Consider the following 26,692-nt stretch of genomic DNA (forward strand, 5'->3'; position numbering starts at 1 on the left):
ACTGTGAGATCCTTCACACCGTGATCATACTACACTGTTTAACATGAAAGTCAAAAATATCAGAGATTGGTCATAACCTCCCTAAGTATGATTCCAAAACACAGGGCAGAATTATTCTTGGTTTGAAAGAAAACAGGATTGTGTTAAATGCACAGTGTTATAACTCCATATAATGTTTCTCCATCATGACATATATTTGCTTTGTCTTTTTAGCTCTGATGACCATCTGGAAAACTCCTATTAATAATTTGACCTTTGACCTTCTACAAACAAGCCTCTGAAATACCTGTTTTAAGCTGATATGGCAGACTATTATAGAGTTATTTAATATAACTACTTTCCCATTCACACACACAAACTGATTTATCTGTATGTGTGTGTGTGTGTGTGTGTGTGTGTGTGTGTGTGTGTGTGTGTGTGTGTGTGTGTGTGTGTGTGTGTGTGTGTGTGTGTGTGTGTGTGTGTGTGTGTGTGTGTGTGTGTCATGCTGGCAAAATGTGGTCCTCTCCAGTAGGTGTCTATCTCTCTGTGGACAGATTTAGTCACTGCATTAGAGTAGCAACCATGCCTGCTAGTGGTAGTGAGGAAGGGGCCAGTCGTTTGCTAACCTTCCATACGCCCATGTTCCATTTTGCGTTACGGCCGGTGTGATGCCATCCCTAGTTGGACTATAAATAGCTGGCTTGGCTGAATAATTACCAAGTACAAAGGATGAAACCCATCCAAATGGATTTTCTTTAACAAGGTGTTGTTTTTATTAGCTTTGAACTGAATTTGATTGAATGTGCTTATGATCATGTCATATAATCCTCATCAGCAGATATTACATTTTTGGGTAATTATAAATGAAATTTCAATTTACAGAGCACCTTAAGGACTTCTTGTTCACGTTGGAGACTCAATAACAGCGAGGCAAACTGCTGATGAAGATCATGTGATATTATTAAATGCTCTTGATCATACCCCTAAATTGACTTTCATGGGGTATTTATTTTCTAGAATGCTGTCAAGGTCAACAAGATTTTGCACATCGCTTTTAAATCATGTGGAATAATAATAAAGCCCTTAGTTACAACCAATATGTCCAACACTGAGTAAAGGGTGTCTTATTGCTGCCTTTGAGGTGACCTCATAGCTGTTCATTGTTCTCTAACAATATTTTCTATTAGGTCAACATTAGGAATCATTTTGGCTTTGTGGGGAGATCATACTGTTTGTATATATATTCACTTTATGTATTAGAGTTTATATATGGATGCACTTTATATATGGATGCCAACACAGCTAAATGAATGTGATTCGAACAATTTCCCTAAAAGAATCGAGAACCATCGAGGATGGTGAAGTAAATTTGTTTATTGTATATACATAACATTTTTTTCACTCTTTTATGTATTTGTTGAGATTCCGAGCCTCAATCAGCAAAACAGTGTACAGCTTTATACAGCAAAAAACAAAGAAGAGACATATTTAAATATTTCTGCCATTTTTCGAACAGCTTTCATTTTATTTCAAGCATATTTTAAACACAGAGGTCTTGGGAAACAGGACTGTTTTAAAAAAAAGAACTAAACTTGTACAGATACTTTCTTGTGTTATATTGATAAGTTATAGCTCTTTAACAAGCTTTAAATATATGTGCATATCTTTGGACAAGACGTATGAAAGGGCTACTGCAGCAGCCACAATATCCAGCTCTCACAAAATAGTCTTACAATTGACAAAAGACGAAACACAGCTCAAGTTCTTTGTGGAGACATTCTCCTTGAGCTGAACACTATGAACATACAGTCACATATAATATTATATTATTCTTATGATGTCTTGTGACTTATTTAACCCCTGTATGAAACATATATCTTCCTTTAGTGTGTGCTATTTTGCTGTGTCACTAAATGAACATGTTTCAATGTTTATAGAGCAACAAAGACAGCATTCAACAGCGACTGTGAACAATGAAGTGATCATGGGATGTGTTTAAACAGAGTGAAGCTAATGCGGAGATTAAAGCTTCTCAGAGCACTGTGAGAAACCAACCAACTGCTCCTGCAAAAAAAATAAAATCCTTTAAGATACGGAGAAAAGGATTAAAATGTCAGTGATGGTTGATTTGAAATGCATAACCGCGTGACTTCTGTCTCATATTATGTACAGGAGTTACACTTTGACTGGACATTAACTGTTGAAACAGGAATGGTAGTGTGTGTGTGTGTGTGTGTGTGTGTGTGTGTGTGTGTGTGTGTGTGTGTGTGTGTGTGTGTGTGTGTGTGTGTGTGTGTGTGTGTGTGTGTGTGTGTGTGTGTGTGTGTGTGTGTGTGTGTGTGAAAAGACATGGGTCTCTGTAACTTCAAGCAGCAGATCTCCTCGTGGCCACAGAAGTTCCACCTTTTACCTCTACTACGTTAACTTCAGTCAAACTAAGAAGATCATTTAAATGTAGGTATGCCTCCTCGCCCCTTCTAATCTTTAGCTGTGAAGGCCAAGCGTTCCGTAGCCGTTCATCATGGCCATTTTGAGATGCCCATTGGAGGTCAGCTCTTCTTCCAGGATATTGTTCTTGGTGGCAAACATCTGGCTGATCTCCAAAAAAGTTTTGTTCTTGGTCTCTGGAATAATGAAGATGGCGTATAGGGCCACTCCCAAGCAGATGGTACAGAAAATCAGGTAACAGTAAGGGCCCATAGTCATCTGTAGGGGGGAACACACAGTGTCACGGTTAATAAAAGATTACAAATGTCTAATCAAGGAAAACAAATGTTGCTTAATTGCACATAGAGTAGATTCAGAGTTCCTTTGGAATCATGCTTATCTAATATTCTTTCTATTTCTCCTTTTGGGTTTTCACCAACATCTTTAGGAAATATCTGTCTCTTTAGCTGCTAAATGCACCTCTATCAGGTAGCGGCTAACTCATAACCTTAAGTTACACATATCATACAATATATTGCCTAGTTTATTCATAAACAACATTTTCTATTCTTTTTTTTTATCATGCACATTCCTCCACTTTTTACACTTTGTTTGAATGCTAAACTGCATTTTCTTGTGCCCTGTTGAGCTAAGGGCAACTGAAAAGTTAGCGCATGCTAATCTTCGGATTCATAACTTACATCACACATAAGTATTTGTTATGTAATTAATATAAAACTATTGATAGCAGTCAGATGTGAACATTTATATCAGTTTATTCAGTGTGAGGTCAGTACAAAGATATGGGAGCATATTTAGCCTAGCTTAGCACAAATGCTAGAAGCAGGGAAACTGATAGCATAAGTATGTCATTTGTAAGCTCTGAAGCTGTTCTATTCAGACTGTTTCTTTAAATGAAATTAAAGATGAAAGATCAAACACTTTCCACAGGACAGATCACCGTCCTATTTACTTTATGCCTTTTTACCAGAGCGACCCTGAGGACGGCGAGCAACAGCAAGGTCGCCTTTAATTAGTAATTTTATTGCTTTGTAGGGAGTCGCCTCTATTCAAACAAAACCAGACAGCCCATATCATAATTGTCTGGCACTGTGGGTTAAGCCACATCAGATCCTGGGTGCAATGTCAAGATGAACTTACTTAGAGTTTCAATATCATCTGGATTTAAGATACAGCATACTGCATGACAAGATGTTGTTTTTACAATGAACCTGACCGTTTTTTAAACTTATTTTTGTCGGCCGACCGAGATGTTAGCATCGCAAGGGCTCCCTTCAACAACAGGCTAATAGGACATTTTACATTTGCTTTTAGATAATAGCAACAAAACAAAAAAAACTCTTTGGCAAACAAACAGTTATGACACTTTAAAAATGTTTTAACAGGATAATCTCCACATAATGACACCACTTCATGATTAAGTAATAGAAATCTAACATTAGGCTATAATGGAACCACATGACTGTCCCATGACTGCGCATCACCACCGATAAGATAGTGGCAGACACTTGTTAGCAACCACCATTTTTACTGATGTAAATGTTGTTGTAGAACTTAAGCTTGTGTTAACCACATATGTTATTTCAGCATCTAATTACAAACATGTTTAAAAATATATTGACTTCTACACGAGCAAACCTGCATTGAAAAAAGCTGACTCATTTCCCGGTTTTAGGATTCATTCCTGCACCACTCTATGTATTTAAGGCAGTTAACCCATGAGATCTGTTACACCATTTCTAAGGGTTGTATATTTCAAAATAAAAAGCCAAAAGAAGAATTTAAGGTTTTCGCTGACCTCTAGGAAGGGAAAGACGAAGCCGATGGTGAAGTTGGACATCCAGTTGAGGACACCAGCCACCGTGTAGGCAGCTGGTCGGTGTGACTGCTTAAAAAGCTCCGCAGTGATCAGGAAAGGCACACCAGCTACAAAAGGAGAGAAGAAAACATATTTTTTTTAAAGGAAAAGGACATGTTCTGACAACACGTTTTCTGTAGTTCATCTCTTGGTCTGATCTGAATCGGCATCCATGTGCAGCTATATGAATCTATTGGGGAAACATAACACCAGCATCTTCATTCATCAATTAGTTTATCAATATCCCACACAGAACTTTTTGGCAGTCATTCAAAATAAACAGAACAATAATAAAACCAATTCAATTCATATTTGCTATTTTATTACACTCCCTTTTTCAGTGTGTACTTCATAATGTGTTCATTAATACTCTGTGATCATAGATTGAACGAGAGAAGGATGTTTTCCAACTTGGAGAAAGTCCAACTCAGCACCACAAGAAACAGAAAAGCTTAGCCAGGACTTGTGCAGGTCATTAATTTGATATGCAGATATGTTGTCCTATCTTTAAAACGCATAATTCCTCATTGTTAAAAGTGAAAGCCATGAAGGAGAAATATGCATTAGTAAAAGGTCTAATGATGAGCTTTTCCCAACGACATCCTCATTAACTGTTCACGATAATTGCATGGAGGAAGGTTTAATATCGTCAAACCAATAACGAGGCCGTAATTTGTCAACATCTGCGGTATGTATGGGGGGCGTCATTGTGCATGCGAGGTTTCGTCTGAAAGGAAACCGTATTCATCACGGCTAGCTTATGAACAATGAGCCATTAAAAGTCTAATTGCAGCAACAGAAATCCTCGTCCGTGTGCCGAGGTATGGATTTTTGCCGGTTTGACGAATGACGCTATGTAAACCAGATTTGTTCTAATTCATCATCCTCGCAGGTCCACTCAACGGGGCTCCCAAAGTTGTAAACTATTGCCTCTTAATTCACCTCACTCAACTCATCCAGTGTACAAATGGCTGTGGGAATGGATGTAGTGTGGCAGTTATGATTTCCTAATTTACAAGACTAATGAAATACAATATCTCTTCACAGTCACAGGAGGAGTAGGGAGGGGTGCTGCTTCAGAAATAATATTTGGGGCCTGTTATTGCGCGAGCTTCCAGCAGGGAGCAGTGTTATCTTACACACAGGGCAGCAGAGCAAGTATGTATGGAGTGGACATTTTTTGTTTAAAGAGTTCCAAGTAGAGAGAGTAACAGAAGTGTTTACCTGGACCTATGCAGAAGCCAGCGATGATCCCGACAACGCAGCCCACACTAATATAGCGCATGAAGCCCACCTCCGCCTGTGATTGGTCAAACACAAGTCAAGTCAGTGTGAGGTCACCAGTTGTAAACACAAGTAAAACAGTTTTAGTGTAATTTTTTTTCAAAACAAATGAGTACCATGAGATGGACCATATGGGGTTCCTGACATTTGTTGCTTATGATATTTCAAATAGTTCACCTTTTTTTTTCTTTACAATTCTTATTATTATTCTTATTATTATTTTAAGTCAGTATTTGTCAAATGTGTCACATGACGCATTTGTCACGCTCCTGTTCATTTGGGCTAATCCCAATTTCCTTTTTTCTCTAGGCTATTTTCTTATCCTAATGTAATGTCAATTGTAAGTGAGTCTCAGTGAAAGTGGTTATCTTCCAAATGTAATAGCCTTTTAAGTACAAAATTCCGTTTTTCATTATGATTCTTCCAATGTAGCTAAAAAGGGAAATTAATACTGAAGAGACTTTGGTTTTGGAAGAATTACATTTGATTAGTTAGTTTGAATCTTAGACTGCTGAACCCTAAAGCTTATAATCAACTTTATTTGAAATAATTATATGGGCAACTCCCTTATATGATGTTCTTACTGTATGCCCAAAACAACAACCATAAATGAGTTAAGTAAATATGGTTATGCCCTTGGCGCCATCTAAAACAATGTACTGTTTGCCCTAAATTTAGTTTTGCAACGTGCTGTTAATATATTCTTTGCTTAGATGAAACATTACCTGGAAGAGGACAGACAGTGTGATCCCAGCACAGCAAATACCCATGAACAGGAAGCCGCCAATGATAAGAGGCCTTCTGCCCACACGCTCGATCGTGAAACACTGCAAACAGACACAGAGGGAAAAACTGTTGTGATTGGCTCGCAATATCACCTGATCCTTTATTTCACCTCCTTTTGAATGATTACTAATTCACAAAAGACAAAACATGGAGTATTTATCTATGTATCAATAAAACACAAGGCAATAATGACTAGCCGTTTAGCTAATCCAGCACATTACATCACATCACATTAAAGGTCAATAAATAAAGTTTGTGTTCTGAAGATAAAAACAAAGTCAATAATTTGTGTTTTCGCATTTTTCTGTTATCAATTAGTTTATTGTCAGGGTAAGTATGTATATCATATGGACCAGTGCCGTGTACTTCAGTATCAACAGACCTATTCCAGCAGATATTTATTTGTTTTTTACTGTCTAAATTTACAACTATGCTTTTCCTGCTGTGACACGCCATAATACTTACTAAAAATGGTCTATAAAATAATGTAGTTTGCAAAAAAACTAAATGGACCTTTTCTACAGTAAACGGATGTAATGAAAACCTGATTGTTCATAAATAGATAACAGATCCATCTTAAAACAGTTTTAACTTCAAAATAAGCCTCATGATCTGTTTTCAACCTTTAGGTAAGTGGGTAAATATTGATTGAGGTGAAAGATGAAACAGTGCAACTAATTTTTTTTTTTTTTAGGATATACATTTGCAAATGACTATCACATCAAATTATTAGAGGTAAAAAAAACATGTGACCTGATTTGTTAATCTGCCAAATACTTAAACAGATAATAAAGCTAATAAACAGACTTCAGTCGGCAACCAATGACTATTACCATTATGAATAAGTCAATGTTTTAAATTAATCAATTGTTTTGGTGATTATTGGATTAACTGTCAAGTCTATAAATTCACTCATCACAAGTTCACAGAGCCAGAGGTGACTGGTTATGCTAGATATTCAATAAAGAATGCTATAAAATGGAGCAACAAATCAGCACAATGGATCCACTATATAAACACCATATAAGATAGTGTCATATATACAGTATGTCACCTCTATAGTGTGATGTGTGGTAATGTGTACTCACCCCCAGCATCCCAGCGATGACCTCAATGGCACCTGTTCCCACAGTTGTGTACTGAATATTAAGATCAGGGATTCCTGCGTCCCTAAATATGTCATTTGTATAGAACCAGATCTGAAAATTGAAAGTGACAAGAACTCAATTAATAGGATAAATATGTAGGACCAAATGCAGATACCCACTCACAGAGAGATGCTATGAAACTTCTTTTTTTTTTAAAGAAAAGCCAAAAAGTCGCTCTGTTTATTTGGCGTCTCCACGTGATTCATCATCGTGATCATTATCATCACATCGACCATCACTCATGCATTTGAGATACAGCGTTTCATCAGCATGGATGTCTGACAACTGCTCCCTTTGAAATTAATTTGTGTGTTCTCATTAATCACACTTTGCTGATGCTACATCCATCATTGATGAGGTGTGGACAAGATCCTGATTGGTGCGGTTAAATGCTGTCTTGTTGATTTAGTAACCGTACATATGCTTTTTTTTAATCCCCATTGCAGCCTTGAAGTGTGCATGCCTATGTTGTATCAGAAAACATACATGAACTGAAAGAAAAAAATTAGAGCATTTGGACCAGGGACATTGTTTTGAACACAAGAATTGTCTATCTTCACTAAATCTAACGTAAAAACTGAAATCGCTTGTTCGGATTAAAGAATTGCTGTTACTATTTAAATCTATGCTAAAAACAAACTATTTTTCCAGTAGTCTTCTTCATCGATCTGTCCACACTCATACCCCACATTAGCAGAGCAGTGCTAGCATATTTCCCTCTGAGACTTCCACCTGCTCATCAAGGGCCAGACCCAAGGTGTTCCTGGGTCAGCTGTCTGGTGTAGTCCCTCTGGTGCATCTGGTTGTTCAAGGTCTTCTTCCACAATTACACAGCCAGAGGGAGGCACCTTGTGGGGAACTCCGCACCTGTCTAAACCGTCTAATTTGAATCCTCTAAGGCAAGGTCTTCCTCAATCGTTTGGCTCATCGTCCTGTTTGAGAGTGCATTGTGTTGAAATTTAGGTCACTACCGTGTTAATATGCAGAAAGAAGATTGACCCATAAATCAAGAGTCTTACAGTGTGAATCCTCTCTCTGTTAAGTATTCCGATCGGAAGGTTGGGGGTTCAATACCAGCACCTGCAGTCAACACGTCAATGGAAAAGATTCTTAACCACAAATTGCTCCCAAATGCCAATGGAGTGCAAATAATGGAAAGGAATGTAAGGTCTTGAGCAGCTGGCACCTTGTATGGCATCCTATAACTCTGATTGAACGGCTGGATGGTGTGTAGTTCTTTAAGGGATCTATTCATTTATTGTGATTGCCATTGTTCTTTTCTTCTTAGTTTACCCATTTTCCGTTTTGTTTTTTATATAAAAATATATCTATTTTTTGTTTTATTGTCTAGATCAATTGTTCTTGCTGGGGTGATGGTAGCAAAAGCGAAATAAGGATGAAAAAGAGTGGTTGATGAGGTTTACAGAAAACTGTTGTTTAAATATTCTGTCGATGTTGTTCCAGATCTGCAGATCTCTAGGGGTTTTTTCAAGAAAAATATAGTATGAGGGCACTAACGTCACTTCCGGACAAAATTACAGCCCTGCTCACTTTCCGGCGAAAATAATGCATTAGACAAAACCCTGATCTCCATAAAAACTCCACAAAATCAGTGTATGTATTGAAATAGAACCAGATATCCTTTTCTTGCTGACATCATTTTGTTAAATGTCACTGTGCTGTACAGATGCTGTTATCATTCAGTCAACAAGCACATTTTTACTTAATATTTTTGTTCACTGATTTATTTCCTGCAGCTTTTGGACATATGACTTCTGGATGTTTCAATCCTCCAGTGTTCCTGGGACAGTTGGACACAGTGGGGGTGTACCCCTGCTGGGAAATGGTACTAGCATGTGTGCCATCATGCATCGAGCCTCCATCCACATGGAGCAATGAGTGCAAAGATGTGTCTGACTTGGTGTGTAGACGGGCGGACCTTCTCATGTGGGGTAGCGCTAACAGAGAGGACCAGGAGATAATGAGGCGTGGTCCTGTTACCCCCTGCTTAGTCGCTCAGTGGCTGCATGTGGGTCTGTGATGTATGGACAGGAGGAGGTGCAGATGGGTGGAGCACAGCTGGGAACTGTGGCAATATGAGCTCTTACTCTCATATAATATCCAAAATATGCTCACATCCAAAATATGAGCACACACCAATGCAGATGGAGCACACAGCACTTTTCACACTTACCGCATCGATGCCAGACAGCTGCATGCCGATGTTGAGCACCACGATGGTGATGACCTGCCAGCGAACGCAGCGGTCCCTGAGCAGGCCCAAAACGGAGATGGTCTGGACTGAGGACAGAGAGCGCTGCTCCTCCTGCATCTCATCCACCTCCGCCTGTATGTTTCCTTTAGGACGGTACCACTTCAGAGCTACAGGACAGAAAAGACAAGCTTTTACCAGAAGAACAAAAACACCACTGACAGCAACTTCAAAAGGAAACAGTTAATGGTAACATGAACAGAGTCAGGGAATTACATTTGTAGAAATGTAGTTTTATTGTGACAGTCTTTACTCCATACAGTCAAACATAAAAAACACATTTAGGAAAAAATAAAACAAAAATCTAGTTTCTAACCTGCGATGGTGGCGTTAATATTTCCCTTCTCTATCAACAGGTACCGTGGACTCTCTGGAAACCATGGCAACAGCATTAGCTGGATCATGGTGGGGAACACTATGAGGGACAGGAGCAGAGGCCAGTGCTCTTCCTGTGTGGGGAAACAAACATGTCACCTTACTCAATGCAGCAATCTGAATTCCAATTATATTTTCTTCTGGATATGTCGTACAAAGTACGTAACAGCTTGTTCATATATTAACTAAAAAAGTGTTAACATTTTTTTTTTTTAAGTTTCAATCTAAATCTGAGGAAATTAAAGGCATGTGACAGAGAAGAAAGACAGGACTAGCAGAACTTTAGTAATTCAGTACTTTGACAAGAATTCCTTGAGAGAGGAACAATTATGCTTTTCACACTGGTAAACCATTAATCCAGACAGGGGAGGAGATAGTAACAAAACAGAAAGAAAACAACTTTAAACATTTCCAGTGTTTCCCAGCTACCCACAGTACACAGTGGCATCACACCTGTGTGGCATTTAAAGGCTAAGATGTATACCTTTCCCAGCAGTTCATGGAGTCCCAGGACCTGAGCGATGAACACTCCAAGACAGATGTGGATGCTGGGAACGAGGCCCAAGAAGCCTCGCAGGCTCTTGGGGGCGATCTCACCGAGGTACATCGGCACAACACTTAGACAGATACCTGTGATAAAAAAACACGTACAGTATTAGCACAGACTAAAGATTAGGAACATTGGTACCACTTTACAATAAGACTACCCCTATAAAGGATTCATAAAGGGTTTATAATGAGGTTATTAATTAGGTTGTGAACACTCTATTAATCATTGAGAACCATTTATAAACCAGTTCTAACATAGTTTTCATACATCAACACAGGCTCACTATTTGGCAAGATGACTAAGCCTTATATCGGCTACCTAGCTTACTTCTTCTTCTTCATCAGCCAACATCCTCGGTACCTTTTGTTCACTGAGTTGATTCTCTCCCCCATCCATCTTGATGTTTCTTGGCATCTCTTAAGCTAAGTAGCCTAAGGCTTAGCAGTACAGATAAATGTGGGCTCACAATTTGGCAAGCAACCAGTAACCGTAACCCTATCTCTTGTCTTATAAAAGCATATGAATGATTTATAAAGTGTTCACAACCTAATTAATCAATGAATTACAAACAGATTTTAAACCCCTTATAAGGGTAGTCTTATTGTAAAGTGGTACCGGAACATTTAAATGTATTTTCACAAGAAAGGAGGTTCAGCTTGTTTTGTATGGCAAGCTTAATATTCAGTAATGGAATAAAAAAACACTTAAATATCAGAAAAAAGGACTACATAGCATATGGACTCAATGAACAAGTTCGAAACATTACATGTTTTTTAATTACTTCTGTTTAGCTCTTTTTAATAATCAATTCAGGAAACTCGAAGCCTACCTGAGTGTACTCCTGTGATGAAGCGTCCCAAAATGACCATCGCAGGCATCCTGCAGCTTCTGCTGAAGCCCATAAGAGCTCCTCCTATAAACACCAGCACAGTCGCTCTCACCAGCGTCCCTTTCCTGTTTAGACACACAGCCAGATGGTATATAACAAAGACATACATGCGTTCAGCATGTGTAACATCCCAAAAATCATCCACACCCACACTTACCTTCCATATTTGGTTACGAGTTTGCCCACCAGCAGGGCCCCCGTCATCCCACCAATAGCAAAGATGGACACGGTGAGGGAGTACAGGACGGTGAGGAGCCTCTCATCGGGAATCCAGTTGTAGCTTTTGGTCAGCGTCTCATTGTAGAAGTCTTTGATGTACTGGTGGAAGAAAGAATAAATGTAATTTATCCAGCAGGGGAAACATTAAAACAATTCATTACCATGTGGAGTTTCAGAGAAATCACTTTTTTTATTACAAAAGGCAAACATTTCCTTACAAGATTTTATGTGAATACTCCCCAAAAAATGGAGCACCAAAATGGAGGCCATACAATTTGACATACAAGGAACTATTTCCCACACTTTCAAATGCCAAGACCAGTGGTAAAAGTGTTGGTGCAATGGGAGGAATATATGCTTTGAATCACTGTGAGGGGTAGCCATATGGAGTCGAAAAGAAGCTCATCGAGCCCCCACAGTCAGAGTCAAATCAGATTTGACTATTAGAGATCATGGACTGCATGCTTGATAAAACCACAGCGGTTGTTTTTTAGGTTTGACAAACATTTACTGCGAGGGCCAACAAGATCCGTCAGATTTCATTCAAGTTTATCTGACAGTGAAGACTCCGCAGAGATCAGGCTGTCCTGGAGAAGCCATTACATTTAATCCAATTAATCTCAAGAGACACCATTCAGTCACTCTGTGTGAGTGGAAACATCAGGAAACAGGAGATGTAAAAAGTTCATTTGAATTTGTGTGAGTAGTTTTAGTACTTAGACTGCTCAACAGATTAAAAGAGAAATTATTTAGTTTATTAAAACAGTGAAGGGTGATCATTTAAAGGAATGGATGACACTGAGGGGGCTCAGTAATGAAAGGAGGGGAGTTTTAATTGGTCAATTTGTCATGAAACTCTGGACAACGTGCGTCCAATTTGTCCCAAGAATGTCTCCAACACATGCAGGGAACTTTATAAAGTGGCAGACTGTGTACAGTGCTAGAAGATGACTAATGCTTTCAGTTATTACCTTGCACCAGCCTAGTGCTGATTGAGCAAGAATTAATGGAGGTAACCAACAGATCTCGCGTGTGTAATCAACATACCTGCTGTTCAGAAGGAAAGGCCTTTATACAACATGGAGGCAGTTGTGGATTACAGATGCTGGTAATAATCAAACATGAATCTTTACTTTGCGATTTAGCTCGTTAGATGATGAGCTAGATCAATTTTAATTATTTATAATGAAATCTTTCAGCATTACAAGACTTTTGGACATGTGCATTGGTATTAACATTGGTATATTGGCTTTTTGTCTGTTTGTCAGCAGTGTGAAGAGGAAAAAACACTGGTCAGGTTCTTATGAAACTTTGTGGAAGGTTCTAGCATTGGTCAAGAGAAAACAAAACACACATTTTGGAGCAGATTGGAATCTCGGGTGGATACAAAAATATTTTTTCACTTATGGAAATTTGCTTGGTGGCAGTCTATGCTCCCCATACCCTTCTAGTTCTACCGTATCCCACCATATTGATAGGCCAAATGATATTTGATCAGCACAGCAATCCTTGGTTCGTATTTTTACAGTACCATAACCAGAAGTACATATTCTCAGATTTTATTTAATAAGTTATTATTATTCTATCTTACAAAGCACTTAATGGTCAGGCGCCATCTTACAAAAACTATCGCTTATCCCCTAGTGCACCTCTAGGGCATATCAATCCCAGAGTTCAGGTTTGTTGGCGGTTCCTCGACTCTTCAAAAGAGGATATGTCCCATTCTTTGGTTTGCTTTGTAAGGAATACAGCGTCCCCACATTCAAGATAGTGAATGGTAAACGTACTGTACTTATCGTAGGGCGATTTAACAATTATGTTCGGCCCCTCAAAGCACTTTTAAATACTACGAGTCATTCAGCCGTTCACAACTTGTTCATACAGAGCAGTTCCACTGAGGGAAGCTAACATTCACACACACTCACACATCGAGAACAACTCATGGTTAAGTATGTATTTTTAGTATTTGGCCAAGGATACATTGACATGTTGACTGCACAACCTTCTGGTTGAAACACGGCCGCACTCCCTCACAGCCGCAGTCGCTACACATCAAGAGACCTTCCTTTTGAATAAAACCTCTAGTTAGAGCTGGTTTCAGACTTCCCCAGAACGTCCTCCTGGATCCTTCATTTAATGTATTTCTTATTTTTTATTACGGTATTTTTATCTTATTTTATTTATTATCTATTATACATTTTATCGTGTCATTGTTATTATATTCTTGTAATTTTCCTGTGTCTTTTTATATAGTTTCTGTTTAACCAACTGAGATTTATATGGTTTGTGACATTAGGCTATGTAAATTACATTTCATTTTGATTCTGTGACTTCACAGCAGGATCCCCTTTATTTTCAGTTATTGCCTGTTCTTTAGTTGCATGTGGTAACTTGTCATTTCCGAGTATAGTTAAAGGGAAATTAGTTTGAATCTCACATTACATAACACAGGGTAAAAATATCACAATAGATTTCGGAAGAAATACTGCACATGGACCACATGGCAAGTCAGCCAAATACCCTTAAGTCATGGGAAAGGGAGAAGAAAAATCATGTGAAACTGATGCAGCCCTGCCATGTAAGAGCCCTGTAGTATACACTGTACAGTAGACATTTTTGATATACAGTCATTTACAGTAAAAACACAGTAAGTGTTCATAATCCAGGAAAAGGGAAATTCACATTTAATCATCTGACTCTTCCTGAACCTCAGAAGCTCCTTTGCTTCTAAAGTATGGAAGTTTGTTGAACTAGTCTAGCCCGAGTCATGCCAGTGTAGCATGATGTCAAGACCGTTAAGCCAAACTGACTTTCTTGATGCTTAGCTCACAGATTCCATACCAACACATTTTTTATTTAAGGCCAACACATTTCTTTTTTTAAAACAAGACTTCCTTTGCTGTACCAAGTCTGCTCAGCTTTTCTGATAATATAATACTATTAAGACACCTAAGGTAGTGAGTTCTTTAGGTATCCTGGAAAAACCTCTCTCCACCAAACATTTCCTCTCAGCTTAACGTTATCCGAACTTCCTGCCCCACCAAGTTATATTTGGAGCACACTGGGGTAACTAATGTCAGATGACACACAGCAGTGAATCCTACAACGCTGGAGTCACATGGACCGTGGTTAAAGGTTTGCCCTCACATTGGTAGCAATCTGGGAAATGTGTGACGATGAGCACTTATCTCCAACAAAATCAAGTAAATGCTGCATCATTCAAGTTTGGTAAAAATATTCATGTAAAACGAGAGTTTGGAACAATGGAGAGCTATAAGCAAGTGGTCAGATCTACAAAGGATGGATTCCCTCACCCTAACAGAAAGTTTCAACTTCTTGTTCCGCTGTTAAACGACTGTTTTGAAGTTCAAGAACCTCAAAAAAACACCATAGTCTTAATTATTGCTTCCCCGACTGGAGAGTGTCAAATTAACTACATTTATTCTTTCTTCCGCCACTACATCAAAGACTTCTACAACGAGATGCTGACAGAAAGCTACAACTGGATTCCAGATGAGAGAGATATCATTCCTTAGAGACTGGTGGAGGCCAAAAATGGATTAAAAAGTGAGGAAATGATTTAATCAGAAGGTGGATACGAATAGGACTCTAAGTGAATGTGACTCTTTACCTGTTCTGTGTGTCACTAATCCACTGTTTATTCGAAGCCCAGCCATATTGACAGAAAAGGTGTGTTGGTCATGTGCTGAATGGAGTGGAGTTTCTAGCTCATCAATGCATCTTCCTATAGGAAAGTACCCTACACTGGTAGAACGAAATGTAGCACTGAAGCTCACATGCTTCAATGTGATGGGGGGGTATGGTTCCAAGCCTAGTCCTACACCGCGGCAAATCACAATTCGAAATGCAGAAGGTGGATATAAACGACAGGACATCAATGACACGGTGAGGCTCTCAGCAGCCTCTACATTTGATACACACCCACATGACTTCACATGACAATGAAACACAATCTTATCTTTTCTCTGTCCATTAACATCTAAAAGTCATCCGTAGCGTAGATAAAGATTGAGTCTCCGAAATTAAGCCTGGAAATATCTAGGTTGTGAACTATTTGAATACTCAGGGGGATTATGACAGACATTGATAAGAATGAGAATGTTAATGATGACTCACCTCTGCTGGAGAGTTGACGACTGCCAAGTTGTAACCATACAGCATTGAGCTGCCGAAAGAGGCCAGGAAAGCCACCGCCAGCAGAGGCTTTGTGAGTTGCTGAGAATGGGAAGATGAAGGGATAAAATGAGTCAGATGCCTAGAAAGTTACATAGTAAAGTGTCAAGTAATGAAGTAATAACACGACTAGGTATTCGCTAAAAAGGCTTGTCTTTGAAGGGTTTTTGTTGTTAATCAAATGTTGATTTTCCCATATAGGATAAAGAGAGTACTGGCATTCGCTTCAATGTAGCCTTCACATCAGAATAAACAGCTTCAGAGTCAATATTTGTAAATGTCTACATGCGCATGCACAGTGGATGTTTAAAGATGATATGTGTGTGTGTATTTTGGCTCAACAACGATACTATAGCTTGTGTATTTAGTTCTATTGTACTTGTCTCTGCTGTTGTTTGTACGTTAGGTGTATCCTTAAGACTTCTCTGCATCTTGCAAAGAGATTAGCTCCCTGTGTATGACTATGTAACAGCGTTATTGTAAAAGGTATATGTTGCATGTGTGATCTTTGGACTTTGTGGCATAGCTGAAACGGCACCAAGTGGCACCTGGCGGATTCAGAAGAAGTTAAAAAAAACACAGGGATACAGTTCAAAACATTTACCTCTGGGAGAGAGACATATTTAACAAGCTGAACAAATCACTACTTTGTAGAAAAAACGGGTTTTATGAAGCTATATTTCTCAGGTAGCTAAAGTTGTGTAGCAGTCTGAGAAAAGATGACAACTTAAGCTTGCACTTTGGTGTTGCATATGAATAACATCAGCTTGGTAGTGTACTTGTTTCGACCACGCCAAAGTCACATGAGCCCGTACTCCGTCTTTAAAGAGGGAGGGGGGCGGTCTACTGTATTTTCATTAGGAGCGGGTAGCGGCTTCTCTCTTGGCTGCCATCCGAAATTCCAGCACACAAGGCTTAGCTGACCTCTGAAGTAAAAGGTCAGCAGGATTATAACTTTCTTCTGAGTGTCCGTACCTTAGGTTGGAGAAAATTACATCCCACAGTAGACCCACCCTTAAACCACTCTGAGGGTTATATAATTCTAAATAAAATCAGGGTTTATTCAACCCCACTATTCTTTTATATCAGCGAGCCCAAAAGGAATCTGCTAATGTGTAAGATGTTAGTACAAGGAGCCAACTGAGAAGGATTGGACTCTCTGCTCTGTGGCTGAACAATAACAGCATAGAAGCCCTAAAGAAACCTAATTTAGCCGCTTAATAGACTGAAGGATGGTCAGACGACTACACGTGAAAATAGCTCACTGGGGACAATGCTGCCCAGTCTGCATTCAATTTAGGTTGATTATCTGTCGGATGTGCAGCTCTTCACATGTGGCAGTTTAGTCAAAGCAAATACTAAGACTTTACTTTAGTCTTTGTTGTGATTTCACATTTTCTTAATTTGATTTCAGTGAAATGACTGGCTGTTTTAGATCATTTTATAGTGAAATAAAAAAAAGTAGGCAGCAACTGATATGATGATCCTCATTCAAATATGGATCTTTTTACAAATATACTGTATATCCATTTACAGGCTACATAAAGATGTCTGTGTTGACAATATGAAGAGCTGATGGTTAAAACTTAAATCCAAGTCAGGAAAATCTCACAAAATAATCCAGATAATGCAACATAAAAAAGGTGATTTTTGACAGCATGTCAATCAACACTTCATGATAAAAGTTATATATGAACACTCACCGTGCCATGTTTCCCATCGTTTTCCAAAAGTAATTCCTCCGCCATTTAAGTCATCTATAATTACTCCCCGTGTGTGCTCTGCTCGTTTTAGATGAGAAATAATGTCATCCACACAACTTTTTCAAACTCTTCACTCCCTAATTTGTAGTTTTCAGACATGCTCGTGGGCACAGAGGAGGCGTGTCGTGTTGATGGGCGGAATTAACCAGCCTGTCAAACTCCCGATCTCCAATCCTCGCAGCGCATCGCGCAGAGCAGGCCCACCCCAGGCGTGAGGTCGTTTTCCCCGGTCCATCAGCGATCACATGAGCCAAGTGGCTTCATCCTGCGTCCCAAAGCGCGCACAGTTGTTATTAAACAGCCTATGACTAACGTGACTAACAGGGGCGTGTTCAGGATTAGTAAACACTTGGGGCCTGGCTCAGACCCAGGCGAAAAGGATGATTCCGATTTTTTAAATGAAGTTGTAAGAGTTCTTTTTTAACAGTCAGTGACTTGGATTGATTTAGGTAGAGGTTGGCACGCCCCTAGTTTTGAGATAAAACAGAAGTCACACACAAAGCAATGCAAAGCACGGTACTTCTGTGCACAGGGACAGCATCGAAATGTTTTAATTGTGATCCAAAGTGTACACTGTATTTTATGGCTTTAGATAACAGTGAGACAGCCCCTTCTAATGGGAAACAGAGGCTGGAACTACCGCTCTCTTCAAAGCCATATCATTTATTTTAACCCACAGAACATGGGTTTGTTGGTGTATCGCTGCCTTGAGTTAGTACTTGTGTTATTGTGTTGCTTTGGGGAACTTAAACTAACCCTTCATAACACCAAGTCACGCATTCCCACAGGCAAACTAACTCAAGGCAGTAAACCAGCAAACCCTTGTTCTGCAAGGCAAAATTACAGAGGTTTTGGTGAGAGAATGAATATAAAATATATTGTATTGATGCCACCGTGCACAGCATTACATTGGTTTTGACTAAGGTTAGGTACAACCCCACTTAAAAACATTGGAATTTTCCCTTAAAGATCAGATGTTATGTCTTTTGTGAATGAATTCACTGAAGAGATATGCTCTGCATAACTTCGTTAGACATGACTGTTTTGTATGTGGTTCAGTGTCTGGTCACCTCTTAATCTGCTTTGGTCACAGTGTCTCCTTTCTCACATGATTTCAAAGTTTGCAGACAGATGTAACTGAGATTTATCAGTTGAAATCACTAAAAGCATTTAAGGTAGTACATTAAGATGTGTAGATCAGAGGCAGATCATGTGTTATCATCACTAAGGTGCTCAACAATACATTATATATATAGTTTCACCTGCTTTACCTGCCTCCATCAAATGTACCCTTCCTGCTGTGATTTCCTGGTACATACAGTATCCTCCGATACAATATCAACGAACCTCCTGCTCCCAACTTTAACCCAACAACCCAAGTTGAGACTATCATGAAAGTCAAATGACTTGTGTCAGATGCTGTGAAACATCTGTGGCACCATGTAGATAGATAGAATCGGAGGATGAAACCCTCTTTATTAATCACATGCTAATGTTGTGCTTATGTGAAAGAAAATCAATTATGACGGTGAATCGGACAGAACTCAGAGGGCTGACACCATAAAAGAAGAGACATACGATAGACAAAACCCTCCTGTAAAATGCCATAATATTTTCTTAGAACAGGAATAACAGGAACCGAGGAAAGACACTTCATAAATGACGACAAGGTTTATTAGGTAAAGTCGTACAATGAAATGCTTTGATATTTGGTTATACATGGAGACGAAAGATTAAAAAAATACTTAATTCACAAACTATGAACTCAAAATGTAACAAATAAACCAGACAGTGTGAGCTTTACAGTAGAACAGTGTTTGCATGTGTATTACAATGGATTACATTGCACTGCACAATTGAACTTAATAACCTAAATAAAATAAAGTAGTCTAGGAACATATGTAAAAAATATATATTTCATTTAATCTTAGTAATTTCTTCATTATTTATTACAGTTGAATTTCTTAAATGTTATTTTGATCTTTTTTGATTTAGTGTTTTACTAATCTACAGTATGCACTGATTACACCTTCGCACCAGAACTTGCACCCCCCACAGCATTACTGAAAAGAAAGACAATTATCTTCACATTAAAGGAATTGAACAAGGGATATTGTTGAGGAATGTGACCTCTGCTGCTGATTGTTTTGCCTACTTGACCACTGCAGGGCTTCGGTTCAGGAAGCACGCGAGACATCAGTTGAGTTTATACTGTTTACTGTAGACCTGTATGGATACAGCCAGTGGTGTAGTGGGGATTTTTTAAGTGAGGGTACGCTATTTGTGACGTCACCCCCCAAACACACACACACACACACACACACACACACACACACACACACACACACACACACACACACACACACACACACACTCCCACCCAAAAAGCCATACATATATTCAGCTTAACATGCAGAAATACACACAGGTGTCATATAGATTATTGTGTGTTTGTAGCCCAGTTTCCCGTCCTTTGCGTCGATCCAGGGATAGGCCTCCTTTTTTCTCTTCCACATCTCCTCAGTCCAGATCGCGAACGGTGAGCTGTCGGAGCTCCCCATAGAAATATGGGAGCTCCCCACCGCCTCCGCGCTAGCATTAGCAGAAGATGTGGGAACTTCGGTGGTGGTGCTGGCTTGTGGCTCAGTCAACGTCTCTGGCTCCTGAATTTCATTGCTGACATCTTTCCGAAAATAAAAATCAATACTTTTCTGTCGATTTGACATTTTAATAACTACACTAACCACACTGAAATCAAAATAGGCTACACATCACATCCACGTTCTCGTTGTTTTTTTTTTGTCTTGTTTTAAGTCTCAGGTTGATGACGATTATCGAATGTTCATGTTATGTTCATGTCGTAGCCAATATAGGTCACGGACAGATACTGGGGATGTCTTATGTAGCCTATGTAGGTTGTTCTCACCATTGCCAATATCTCCGGATTGACATTTGAGTTGTAAGCTATTTTTTTAAATTTTTTTTTAGTTGTAGCCTAAGCTATTTTATATTTATTATTTTTTTATATATCACGTCGGGAGAAGTGGGTGGACGGCGTACCCCCGCGTCCAACGCCCACTACACCCCTGGATACAGCGATGCGTTCTGGGTACAGAGCAGTTTCTGAAAGTATATAATAAGAGCATACACATGTAAACCGAAAGTAAACTGTAGGCTAACAATCATACAATCTCAGTTAGCTAAACAATGCTAAATCGCGATTATGCTAACGAGCAGAAACGGACATTTTAAAGAGTGCAAATACACACCAGGAGCGAGACAACACTATCAGAAAGGTAAGTAACATGTACACATTCATTTCACATCAGTATAAACACAATTTACATCGTCAGTGACTGTCGCACTGTTGTAAACATGTCGAGTGGTGAACGTGAGGAAAGGAAGAGGAACTGCATAAACCGTCTTTAAAATGAAACGCCCACTTCAAATTAAAGGCATGAATATATAAACATTTCTAACTTGAGGAATTCAGAACAGATATTAACATCTGGCCTGGAATCATAACCGTCTTGTTGCTCGCTTCAGCAGTTTTCGGTCCTCTGTTTCAACATTGTAAAAAAGCCTGAAAGTCAACCAAGTTCTTCTGTCGGGATCAGAAACTGAAACAATCTAGCAGTTGCTAAGATATTTTGTTAACCTACAACTATAGGGAGCTGCAGTTTCACTAGCCAGAGCTAATTTATGCTAGGTAAAATGCAATAGTCCTATGCTAACAACGTTAGCATATTGCACATGTGCTTAAAACTTGACGAGCAAAAAACATTTCTGTTAAGCCATGTGTAATTTGGTTAGTTAAATAAGTATACCTTACTGCATTGTAGTGTAAGTTTAGGACCAGAAAAATGTCACCACAAGTCTGCGTTTTGCTGTGAAAGGATTCGGTTGTTGCCGCAAATGGCAATGACCATTTGCTTGTTATCTTTACTTTGCATGCAGTTTGCATTAATATACTGTAGCTATGAGTTCTTGTTGAATATACAGTGGGGCAAAAAAGTATTTAGTCAGCCACCAATTGTGCAAGTTCTCCCATTTAAAAAGATGAGAGAGGCCTGTAATTTTTATCATAGGTAAACCTCAACTATGAGAGACAAAATGAGAAAAAAAATCCAGGAAATCACATTGTAGGATTTTTAATGAATTTATTTCGAATTATTGTAGAAAATAAGTATTTGGTCAATAACAAAAGTTCATCTCAATACTTTGTTATATACCCTTTGTTGGCAATGACAGAGGTCAAACGTTTTCTGTAAGTCTTCACAAGGTTTTCACACACTGTTGCTGGTATTTTGGCCCATTCCTCCATGCAGATCTCCTCTAAAGCAGTGATGTTTTGGGGCTGTCGCTGGGCAACACGGACTTTCAACTCCCTCCAAAGATTTTCTATGGGGTTGAGATCTGGAGACTGGCTAGGCCACTCCAGGTCCTTGAAATGCTTCTTACGAAGCCACTCCTTCGTTGCCCTGGCGGTGTGTTTGGGATCATTGTCATGCTGAAAGACCCAGCCAAGCTTCATCTTCAGTGCCCTTGCTGATGGAAGGAGGTTTTCACTCAAAATCTCACGATACATGGCCCCATTCATTCTTTCCTTTACACGGATCAGTCGTCCTGGTCCCTTTGCAGAAAAACAGCCCCAAAGCATGATGTTTCCACCCCCATGCTTCACAGTAGGTATGGTGTTCTTTGGATGCAACTCTGCATTCTTTCTCCTCCAAACACGACGAGTTGAGTTTTTACCAAAAAGTTCTATTTTGGTTTCATCTGACCATATGACATTCTCCCTATCCTCTTCTGGATCATCCAAATGCCCTCTAGCAAACTTCAGACGGGCCTGGACATGTACTGGCTTAAGCAGGGGGACACGTCTGGAACTGCAGGATTTAAGTCCCTGGCGGCGTAGTGTGTTACTGATGGTAGCCTCTGTTACTTTGGTCCCAGCTCTCTGCAGGTCATTCACTAGGTCCCCCCGTGTGGTTCTGGGATTTTTGCTCACTGTTCTTGTGATCATTTTGACCCCCCCCCTGCGTGGAGCCCCAGATCGAGGGAGATTAGCAGTGGTCTTGTATGTCTTCCATTTTCTAATAATTGCTCCTACAGTTGATTTCTTCACACCAAGCTGCTTACCTATTGCAGATTCAGTTTTCCCAGCCTGGTGCAGGTCTACAATTTTGTCTCTGGTCTCCTTTGACAGCTCTTTGGTCTTGGCCATAGTGGAGTTTGGAGGATGACTGTTTGAGGTTGTGGACAGGTGTCTTTTATACTGATAACGAGTTCAAAAAGGTGCCATTAATACAGGTAATGAGTGGAGGACAGAGGAGCCTCTTAAAGAAGAAGTTACAGGTCTGTGAGAGCCAGAAATCTTGCTTGTTTGTAGTTGACCAAATACTTATTTTACCGAGGAATTTACCAATTAATTTATTAAAAATCCTACAATGTGATTTCCTGGATTGTTTCCCCCATTCTGTCTCTCATAGTTGAGGTATACCTATGATGAAAATTACAGGCATCTCTCATCTTTTTAAATGGGAGAACTTGCACAATTGGTGGCTGACTAAATACTTTTCCCCCCCACTGTATATGTAATGTGATTCTCACAACAGCTACTGTAATTCCCATGTTGTGTGATTTTTGTGTTTTCAGGACATTTTACAGCTTTAAAGCGAAATTGACATTATCAACACATAAAGATGGGTCAAGTCTAAATCTAGATTTGTGGTAGCTTTCCAACGATATCCTACCTATCAACGCGTTGTAACTTTTATTATTTTAGATGTGTACTGGTCTGCGCTCAGACTTTCCGCCAAAGCAATGGCCAAATCTCCATATGGTATTACCATTTACGGTCAATCGTTTACCTCAACCATCGCCCAAGAGTTCCAGAAATCGAGGGTTACTATCTAGACATGACTGTTAAGTTGTTGTTGGTGAGCGTGTTTGCACCATTTGCCAATTTAGACATCCTGCAGACTTCTATCTACATTAGCATTTTTGGATCAACCAACTCCTGAGTAGATCTTGCTGTTCAGCTAATAAATGGTCCCCTATGTTTACCAGCTGATGGCCACTTTGCATGATTTTGTGCTGGACATGTAGTGTGGTTATATTAGGGTTTTTCTTTAGAGTTTTTTTTATCTATCCCGGCCTCAAAACCAAAACAATACGCTAAAAGAGGCTAAAATGTTACATAGGGAAACATGGATCATTAGGGAGTCAGCAATGGAATATTTCTCTCTGGAGTCATTAGGATAACTAGATCGGCTTTTAAAAAGATTCCATCAGGTGGTTGCATGCAGGGGGGCTGTTATGAGCTCTGTGTAAATAATTTCTCCTTTAGTCTAGCTTTTCTTATGCATACTTTGTAATTGTGACCCTTACTGTAACGGATGACATCATTCCACTTCCCCACTCAAACTTCTCGACAATATAGCGTCTAAAGTTTTGTGTATTTTTGACATCCAACGGGATCCATCTTCATCTTCTTCCTATATATATTGTAGTGGCCAAACTTCGTTTTCAGGGTTCATTAATTAGACCACTTCGTGTGGGCAGCCTAAGGTTTTCTGACTCGTTCCATATCCCATGCTTCACCGTTATTCATTTTACTTTCAGTGTACTCACGGACCAGTTGAGTTTCTTTTTGTTGTCTTTAATTCTTGACGTCTTGGTAACACAAAAGTATCTTGGTACAAACACAAAACAGGTAAAATAAATAGTAATATCACTTGGTATTATCCTTCATAAGGCACGGACAAGGCCAGGGAAACGGAATACTTGAATTGTTCAAGCATTTGGACTATGTGGTAAATATATAATCTTTTTAATTCACACACAACATTTATTGTACGTATGTCAGTCCTGGGAGAGGGATCCCTCCTCCGTTCCTCTCCCCAAGGTTTCTTCCATTTTTCCTCCATTAACTGTGGGGTTTCTTTTGATGTTTTTCTTAGTCCGGTTTGAGAGTCTAAGGACAGAGGGTGTTGTATTCATATTTGGTACAAACTGTAAAGTCCCCTGAGACAAATGTGAAATGTGTGTTATTGGACTATATAAATAAACTTTGATTGATTGACGGATAAAGTTTTGACTTTTCTATTACAAGGATCTCTTCCAGGCTTCCCTGCATCCATTACCATCTTCAGTAACTGATTGTATCTGCTCATTAACATGATGATTATATGAAAAACCAGATAGAGGCTGTGATGTTGGCAAAGCTGTGAAAGAAATGAACATCTCACTGACATAGTATACAAGAGGGACATCTCATGATCATAATCAGGATCTAGAACTACATGATTTAATTTCCTCTCAACAGTGAATGAGATGCCATTTGATAAATTACCCATCAATTGCAGACAGTTTGGGGATTCTTGGTGCTGGGTTTGTGCATGTGTGTGAAAACCAGACTGCGTGTTTTCTTGAGTTAATTTTGCAAAAACATGTTGCCACAATGAGTATCCTCACAAGTGTTTGTGTGTGTGCTCCGGAATAACCTCACATTAGCAGCCCCATTATTTCAATAAACCTCCTCTTGCATCCCGGTGACAGATCATCTGCCTAGAAAAGCAGATATTGTGGCCTTTAATCAGTCAGCCCCCTCTGAGACGCTGTAGTCTCTTGTGCAGTATTTAAATTCCTCATTTACTCAGTTGCAGGCGGGACGTGCCTGTCCCCCATTGTTCGCTCTGAATGAACTGGGGAGCTGATCGTGTTAAGTGCGGCCATGATTGATGGCTGCTGATGAAATCTAATATACTCGCCCCATGCCATCGTTTGGCAGAAATAACATTAGAGAGAAAGACTCCAACATGAGCTGATAAAAGAAGAAAATGGACTTAATGTTGCTTTTTAAGATTTTTTTAGATTTCAGAGTTTTGGCTGCGGTCGAGTTACTCCAACAGGATTCTGGGACATTAGCCGTTGAGCGATGGCTGTGCTTCTTGGTGTGTGTGATGAAGGGTGGTTTAGGGAAATGGTGTGTGTGAGGTCACTCATCACAGTTTACACATTTAAAAGCATGAAGAGGAGTGACTGTCATCAATGAAGCCTCCATGACATGCTTATTATATTCACAATTGCTACAACAGCTTAGCGTTACCCCCTTGTAATCGTGATACGGTCAGCATTCAGTGGCAAAAAATTGAGAATTTTACATTTTCTCATGCGCATTAATGTGTTTTTATTCTGCGTCATTGCAAATGGCACATGATTCTCCGATAAAACTGGCATTGTGACTGATCAGCAGTGTACTTAAGTAATACAGTGTAAAAACTCTGTGTTCCAATAAATATTCCTGCATTCAAATTTTAGTTACTGAAGTGTTTGCATCAAAATGTAATTAAAGTACAAAAAATAAATGTACTCCTTAAACAGAATGGCCCATTTCAGAATAATATATATATAATGATTAATAATTATTGATGCATACCTGGGCGCTGCACGTTAGCTGCCCACTGCTCCTAGTACTAGGATGGGTTAAATGCAGAGGACCAATTTTACTGTGTGTGTTCTGCTGTGTGCATGTATGTGACAAATAAAGAGGGTTTCATCCTCCGATTCTATCTTCTTATTAATGTGTTCATTACATTAATGCTGCAGCTGAAGAAGGAGGCAAGTTTTTTTTTTTTTTTACTATGCCTACTGTCAGGTAGCTTGAGCATTTCACTAAGAGTACAAATTATGTTTTATCTTTAAACAAAATAATACCATTTAATTAGTTGTTGCTGGAAAAAAAAAGAAGTCAGGTAAATGCAGTAAATGCTTTCCTTGATATATGGAATATAAATATAAAATAGCAGAACTTGAAATACTCAAGTACCAATACCTCAAAATTGTTCTTGAGTCAATGTACTTATTGTCCACCACTGCTGCTACAATCCACCAGAGCAGAGCAGAGCTCTGGTGGATTG

At 39.2% G+C, this 26,692-nt stretch overlaps 1 protein-coding gene across 1 annotated transcript; it reads right to left on the reverse strand.

The window, feature by feature from the left end:
- Window positions 1-1,336: 1,336 nt before the first annotated feature.
- Window positions 1,337-17,840, reverse strand: slc2a15b (solute carrier family 2 member 15b). The gene is made up of 12 exons (XM_063884402.1): window positions 17,709-17,840; window positions 15,949-16,047; window positions 11,750-11,910; window positions 11,533-11,657; window positions 10,638-10,783; window positions 10,095-10,227; window positions 9,701-9,888; window positions 7,447-7,557; window positions 6,298-6,399; window positions 5,513-5,588; window positions 4,229-4,356; window positions 1,337-2,688 (listed from the first exon to the last, which is right to left on the reverse strand). The coding sequence occupies exons 1-12, from the start codon at window positions 17,751-17,753 to the stop codon at window positions 2,467-2,469; spliced, it is 1,536 nt and encodes a 511-aa protein (XP_063740472.1). The 5' UTR covers window positions 17,754-17,840; the 3' UTR covers window positions 1,337-2,466.
- Between the last annotated feature and the right edge of the window lie 8,852 nt (window positions 17,841-26,692).

This window comes from Eleginops maclovinus, chromosome 5 (genome assembly GCF_036324505.1).
Source record: "Eleginops maclovinus isolate JMC-PN-2008 ecotype Puerto Natales chromosome 5, JC_Emac_rtc_rv5, whole genome shotgun sequence".
NCBI lineage: Eukaryota > Metazoa > Chordata > Actinopteri > Perciformes > Eleginopidae > Eleginops > Eleginops maclovinus.

What these genes read in the sequence shown, in the direction of transcription:
- slc2a15b (XM_063884402.1), bottom strand. Translation starts at nt 17,753, where the DNA reads ATGGCGGAGGAATTACTTTTGGAAAACGATGGGAAACATGGCACG. An exon ending in TCGTCAACTCTCCAGCAGAG is followed by an intron (nt 11,911 to 15,948) that starts GTGAGTCATCAT and finishes TTCTTCCACCAG; the next exon opens with TACATCAAAGACTTCTACAA. An exon ending in CATCACAGGAGTACACTCAG is followed by an intron (nt 10,784 to 11,532) that starts GTAGGCTTCGAG and finishes TTTTTATCACAG; the next exon opens with GTATCTGTCTAAGTGTTGTG.